The 6,743-nt window shown below is 54.2% G+C and overlaps 1 protein-coding gene across 1 annotated transcript; it reads right to left on the reverse strand.

The window, feature by feature from the left end:
* Positions 1-255: 255 nt before the first annotated feature.
* On the reverse strand, positions 256-6,743 carry CTU1 (cytosolic thiouridylase subunit 1). Its single transcript, XM_080909165.1, has 3 exons — positions 6,712-6,743; positions 3,134-3,677; positions 256-1,966 (listed from the first exon to the last, which is right to left on the reverse strand). Exons 2-3 carry the CDS (start codon positions 3,639-3,641, stop codon positions 1,323-1,325), a joined length of 1,152 nt encoding a protein of 383 aa, XP_080765291.1. The 5' UTR covers positions 3,642-3,677; positions 6,712-6,743; the 3' UTR covers positions 256-1,322.

A 6,743-nucleotide genomic window follows, 5' to 3' on the forward strand; every position in this document is an offset into this window, starting at 1 on the left:
CTTGGGGTATCTTCCTCACCCACAACAGATGCCAGAAGTGGGCAAGGACGTCACCCCATTATAGATAGGACTGGTAACAGCCCCTGTGGTCCCCTGAGGTTGCCATGGGGAAGAAATGAGACGGTACATATAAGCAACCCCCCCCCCCAGGAAACAATGTGTGCGTTGAAGACCCACATGTGGACAGTCTTTCTTATTGCTGCAAGAACATCTTGGGGAGAAAAGATTTTATTTCAACTTACATTTTAGGTCACACTCCATCACGGAGGGAAGTCAGAGCAGGAACAGAGGCAGAGGCCAGGGAGGAACACTGCTACTGACTGGCTTACTCAGCCTGCTTTCTTATAGTATCAAGGATCACCTGCCTAGGAACTGTACCGCCCACAGTGGGCTGAGCCCTTCCACATCAATCATCAATTAAGAAAAGCCCCACAGGCTTGCTGGTAGGTCAATCTTGTGGAAGCATTTTCTCAGATGATCCCAGACTGTGTAAAAATTGACAAAGCAAAAACGGCCGGCCAGGACACTGACCCAACAACCACGTGAAAACCACAAATTTGGTTCGGAATGTATCAGCTGAGCAGACCGCTGGCTTCCAAAGACCCCACAAGCTAAGAAAGTCATCAGATAGCGCCTGAGACCTACAGGAGGGATTTCAGCTTTGCTGTCACCTGTCTACTTGTAGTCCACACCGATGTATTTGGCCAATGTCTTGATAAACAACTTTCTATTGTTCTTGGGCTGCAAATGTTTGTGTAACAGCTTCCTCGGCAGTATTTCTGGGGCAACCTCAGTTCATGAACCCGGCCATGGAATGTCCCAACTGGTTCAGTATAAACTTTCTCAGAGTCCCATAGGTCTAAGAGCTGTGTCTGGATGAAAGAGGTATAGTGATAATTGTGAATATTCCTATTACTCATGACTTGGGAAGTCAGAAGAGAGCCAGGGCTGTCTGAGAAACAGAAACCCCACAGAGGTGTGCAGGAATGCATGGTTATTGGTTCCTTAGACCTGCCTGGGGCTCCCTACACCTTCTTCAGGGTTCAAGTTGCCGTGCAGGGAACATCCCTCCACGAGGCACGGTTTACTCCATAGGGCTCAGGTTGCAGGGCACGGGTCACTTCAAAAGTGTAGGCCACTGTATGGTACAATAATCTGCAGGGTTCAAGTGACTCTGAAGGGTACAGCCACTCCACAGGGAAACCGGTCAGTCCCAGGGTGCAATGCACTGAAGGGAAATCACTTCACAGTGTATAGATTACAGCTGCAGGGCACTGGGGTACAGTCCTGGGCGCAGAGCATTGTAGAGTGCAGCGCTCCAGTCACTCCGTCACGGGGCTCAGGTCACTCTGCGATACACAGGTGGCTCCTGCCCCATACCCTCCATTCCCGCATGGGTCGGCTTCATCTTTGGGTTGCTTGCAGGCACAGGGTCCTGGTGGGGCCACAGGGTCACTGGTGACCGGGCTTGGGTTCCCAAGCGGCGGCGGCGGCTCAACTTGCAGCACACGGCGGCCCTTGCCGATGGCCAGGCGTGGCAGGCCTCGGTTGAGGCCATCCAGGAGCGCACAGGCCTGGCAGAGCTTGTGGCTGGCCAGCGCTCCGCAGCGGGAGCAGGTCCCTGGGGGAGGGGGCCTTGCTGCCGGCGCCAGAGCTAGGCGCTCGGCCGAGTGCACGAGGTCCAGCACGGCCGACGGTCTGGCCGCCTCCAGGAGCTTAAGCAGGTCCCGAGCATGGCCACGGAAGGCCTCGGGCGCATACACACACTCCTCGGAGAAGTAGCGGAGGTGGCGGAAGTGCGCGTACAGCACCACCTCCTTCTGCGAGGCAAACTGCAGAGGCCGGCACCGGGGGAGTGCGCATCCCTCGCCCGCGGAGCCCAACACTCCGCCCCTCGCCAGCCTCCCGGCATCACCGCGCAGGAAGTTCATGAGCACCGTCTCAGCCATGTCGTCAGCATTGTGGCCTGAGGGGGAGAGAGAGCTCAGGTGAAGGACCAGGACCAAGAAGAGAAGGCAAACGGTCCCAGCTCATTTCCTGGTTGGAAAATTTACCGAAATCCACCAATCCCTGCGCCTGAAAGCCTACCAATCGGGATTGGCTTGAAACTTCACCAATCTCCACCTTAGAAATCTTCGCCCTGAAAACGCCATATAAGCCCTCGGCACTCCATGGCTTCTCACTGGAGCAGAGGCAGCCACCTTCTTGTGTCAATCTTTTGTGTGAGATTTGTTGTGTGGTGTGACTTTGTGGTGTGACTCTGTTTCCCTTCTGTGCTGGAACGCAGCTCCTGTTCTTGCCCAAATGGCCAGATTCAGCAGGCCTCAGTTGAGGCGGGCCAGGCGTGCACTGGCCTACATTTACACGAGAAGGGAGGCCCCAAGAACCCCTGGACAACAGGGAAAGTGGAGAAGAGGCCGGGAACCCCCGAACCAGAAGATGAGTGTTGCGATTCTGTAAAACCCACCCCACAGTTACCTGGCAACAGCCAGGTCTGCTCCACCCCAGTTACCTGACACTATAAAGGGGCTTCTTGCCCTCTCCTCTCTCTTGCTCTCTTGGTTTCTTGCTTCCCCCACCCACACCCCTCCCCTCCACATTCTTTTCCCTTCTCTCTCTCCACGTGATCATGGCCGGCCTCTACTTTTCTACTCCTCTCTTCTCTCTGCCCCTACTATCCTCCTAACTCCCCCCATGCCCTGAATAAACTCTATTCTGTACTATACGGTCGTGTGGCTGGTCCCTCAGGGGGAAGGGATTCCAACATGGGCCCCCCCAGAGGCATCTCCCTTCCCCCCATGCCTCACCGCACCTCCATGGGCCATATCTCGCCCCCACCCCCGCCCCGACACACACACTGTTCATCTTTTAACTAACATTGGTGCCGAAACCCGGGACATCATCAGGGAGGACCCTGTAGATCCTCCCTAAGGAGAACAGGTAAAAGGGACCATAGAAACACTAGGGACTAGGACAGTGGAGAAGGGCATTGGAACACCCAGAACCCATAGGGGGAAAAGGAGGGACAGTGGAAATTTGGGGATCCTAAGAGAGTAGAGGGAGCAGCGGAGACCCCACCCCACTCTCTTGCACGCTACCCTGCCACACCTTTCCCGCGGCCACCAGTGCTCACCGGTCACAATGTGCGTAGCTCCCACAAGGCGCGCGCCCTCCTCCAGCGCGCGCCTCCGCAGCACCCCGCAGAAGGTGCAGCAGGAGCGGCTGCGGCCGGAGCCTGCCGTGCTGCGGGCCACGGCGTCCATCGTCCAGCCCCCGAAGAGATCCGCGTAGGACACGATGGTGAGCGGCAGCTCCCAGCGCGCTGCCTGACTGCGCACGGCCTCCAGCGCCGCGTCGCGGTAGCCGCCGATGCCCTCGTCCACGGCCACCAGGTGCAGGGTGATGCCCAGGCGTGGCGCAAGCTCCCGAAGCACGTGCGCCAGCACCGTGGAGTCCTTGCCGCCGGAGGCACCTACGGCCACTACGGCGCCCAGCGGCAGCAGGTGTCCCGCAAGCACCGTGTGCAGCACCTCGGCCTCAAAGGCAGCACAGAAGCAGGAGCCGCACAGCGCCTGCCCGGAGCGTGGGCGGCGGAGGGCAGCGCGGGCCTTGTGGCAGGAGAAGCACGTCGGGGCGGGCATCTCGGGAAGAGAAGTGGGTCGCCTGGGGCGTCTACACTGTGGAGGAGAGAGAAGGGTGTCATCTAGGGTGTCTGCACTGCGGGGTTGATGGGAGAGAAGAGGGGAGAGGAGCATACAAGAGACCCAGAAGGGAAGCTGACCATTCAGGATGTCTGCATGTCGGAGCTGAGGGGACAGAGGAGTGGGTCACGCGGATAGCCTGTGTTGTGGGTTGGCTGTGGAGATGGCGTCCTACTGAGTGGCCCTTCCACAGGGCGAGCCCACGGGAAGGGCAGCTTCTTCCTACGCCGAGAAAATAAGAGAACCGGATGACGGAGTTTCGGGGAGACGGACAGGATGACATGCAAGGGACAGATGGAATGGAATTATGTCTGTTTTAGGGAAATAGAGCACAGTTCTGTGGTCATTCTTTGTTACAGCCTCAACCATAAACAACTTCCGGGGCTGATCCGGGAGAGCTTGCTACTCGGAAGCAGAGGGCTACAGATGTTTGGAATTTAGTAGGGGAGGTAAGATACTGGGACCCCCGCACGAGGTCCTGATTGCTTCCCCTGGAAGGCATGGTAACCTCTTCTAGGCACACAGAAGCCGTGTATCACCAGCTGTCATGAATCAGGAAAATCTCTCCAGCTCAGTCCTCTCTCCAGGACCGCCTCATCTCCAGCTGGGGCTAACCAAGAGCCTCGTCCCTTTCAGAACACGACGATCAGAATGATCTGGAAAGTATGTATTTAACTGTCAGGAACTTCCATGAGGACAGGACCAGTTCCACGGAGCACTCTAAGCAGCATCTCAACTCCGACATCACCAATTCCTTTAACCAAATGGCGTCCTCCAGTGGAGCTCAGGTCTGTCTTTCCAGATGTGCAGACTAGAGAAGCCCTGAGGTCTAGGACCACCCTGATCACTCGTCCTGGAGTGGGGGGATGGCTCAAATTTCAAAGTCCAGTCTTGACTTGTTCTCCTAATGTCCCTAACCCACCCTCAAAACTCAAAAGAGTTCCGATCCCCTAAAAGAATACGGCCAGGGACTGGAGAGATGGCCCAGTGGTTAAGAGTCTGGTTGACTACACTTCCAGAGGTCCTGAGTTCAATTCCCACCATTCCACATGGTGGCTCACAACCATCTGTAATGGGATCTGCTGCCCTCTTGTGGTGTAGATGAAGACAGCTACAATGTGCTCACATACATAAAATCTTTAAAAGAATATGGCCAATCCTTTTGTGGATGCAGACCGCTCACCCTCATGACCAGCACTGTAGTAGAATTCTGGTAAATCCCTGTATCTAGGGTAAACTTTAGAATGAAACGTTTATCTTTCACGGACATCAAAATGAACAGGTGTTTTCTAGAAGTACTCGGATCTCGAAGAAAAATTCGCAGAAAACACCGGTCGTTTCCTATTAACTATTGAGTTGTTTTCTGAAGGAGCTTTATGACCTTCACGTGGCTTTGGTCACAGACATTCCTGGTACATGCAGTGTCGAGTACTGCAAACAGTCCTTAATAAGAACCAAAGTTTCAGGGGTGTGATGTTTTCCTCACAAAGCATATAGATTAGATTAGGGGCTTTGGTATGAGAAACTTCTTTTACCCAAAAACCCTTTGTTTGTGTAAAAAAAAAAAAAAAAAAAAAAAAAAAAAAAAGCTACCCCCCACCTAAATCCTCACATACCATTTAGCTATGCAACCTAAAAAAAATTTTTTTTTTCATTTTAAAGGTTTTTCTGCTGCCCAGAAAAGCATTTCTCCTAAAGGAGACACAACCTCAAGTAAACGCTAAATACAAAGAAAGAGCCCAAGATTCGGTCCATCGAGGCTGGACCTCCCTACTGCCTCAGAACCCGATTGCTTTCTGGAGTGACCGTCTTTCCTTGGTTGAACTGCACGACTCAGAACGGTGGCACTTGTCTGCTTGTCTGGGTCACTGGTCGCTGCCTTCACCTCCCCTCCTCCAGTCTCCCTCACGCTGACGTGCGTATAACAGCCTGCAGATCCAGTCCACTTATCTTTCTGACAGCTCTGTGACTGACGTTGGCACTTGCTGTCTCACAGCTTGGGAGACCCTGTGGCTCCTCCCCGAAATGCTCTCCAGTATCCCAGGAACACTCCTTTCGTCCGGCCCTAGGAGCTCTTTCTGATCACTGAGCCCAGCAAGAAGCCCTCGGGACTCTCTTATCTCTCTTGGCTGAGCACTGCCCCTTGAAATATATCCTCCTCAGCCTTTGAGTCTATCCTTCCTCTAGCCTGGATTAGGTCCACACCAGTGTGGAACCACTTCTCCCCAAGCCCTGCCCGGCAAGCCTGAGAATCAGGCTCAGAGGGGCCTCCAAACGAAACACTTAGGATCCTTGCAGGGCACCTTTCAAGTGCTCCCCAGATCTGTCCCCTTTTCCTGGCTTTCATCTCTGACTCCTGAGAGTGCTCACCACCTTCTACCCAGCACTTACGCAGAATGGCATGCAAATACACCCTCTGTTCTCAGCCATCTAATCTGTAAGAGGGGTGGTTGTTGTAAGGAGTAGTTTACAGGCACACGCAGAAACAGAAAACCAGGAGACCACATCAGTAGCCCTGAGTAAATCGAGGAAACCAGGCTGATAGATACACCAGTCGCCTTTAGCTGATGGAGTGAACCGGGCTTATGCAGATTACGTGTCTGTAATGATGGGGAGGGACAGGCTGCAAACCCCACAGGTAATAATCCCAAGTGTGGTGGTGCACGCCCTCAATCCCAACACTCAGGAAGCAGAGGCAGTTGAATTTCGGCAAGTTCCAGGCTCGCCTGATCTACGCAGCACATTCCAGGGGTGCCTCCCGGTGGCCAACTTTCCTAAAGGGCAGAAGAGAAGTCTCCAGAACATATTTAACAGGTTCAAGAGAAGGCAGATGCCAGTCACCACCAAATGAACAAAGCGGCCTGGCAAGAGACCAGCCTAGGAGGAGATCCTGGCCAGAACACTAGTTGACAATAATAAAAGCGAGTGCCAAATCCCTAGAAAGACCTTCGGCTCTCCCGTGGCATCACGACCCCAAGCCCGCCGGAGCCGAAGGAAGAGGAACACTAACCTGAGTGGAATGGGCTCTGCACTCTGCCTGCC

The sequence above is a fragment of the Micromys minutus genome (genome assembly GCF_963924665.1).
Source record: "Micromys minutus genome assembly, chromosome: 32".
Lineage (NCBI taxonomy): Eukaryota > Metazoa > Chordata > Mammalia > Rodentia > Muridae > Micromys > Micromys minutus.

What these genes read in the sequence shown, in the direction of transcription:
- CTU1 (XM_080909165.1), bottom strand. Translation starts at nt 3,641, where the DNA reads ATGCCCGCCCCGACGTGCTTCTCCTGCCACAAGGCCCGCGCTGCCCTC. An exon ending in AGCTACGCACATTGTGACCG is followed by an intron (nt 1,967 to 3,133) that starts GTGAGCACTGGT and finishes TCTCCCCCTCAG; the next exon opens with GCCACAATGCTGACGACATG.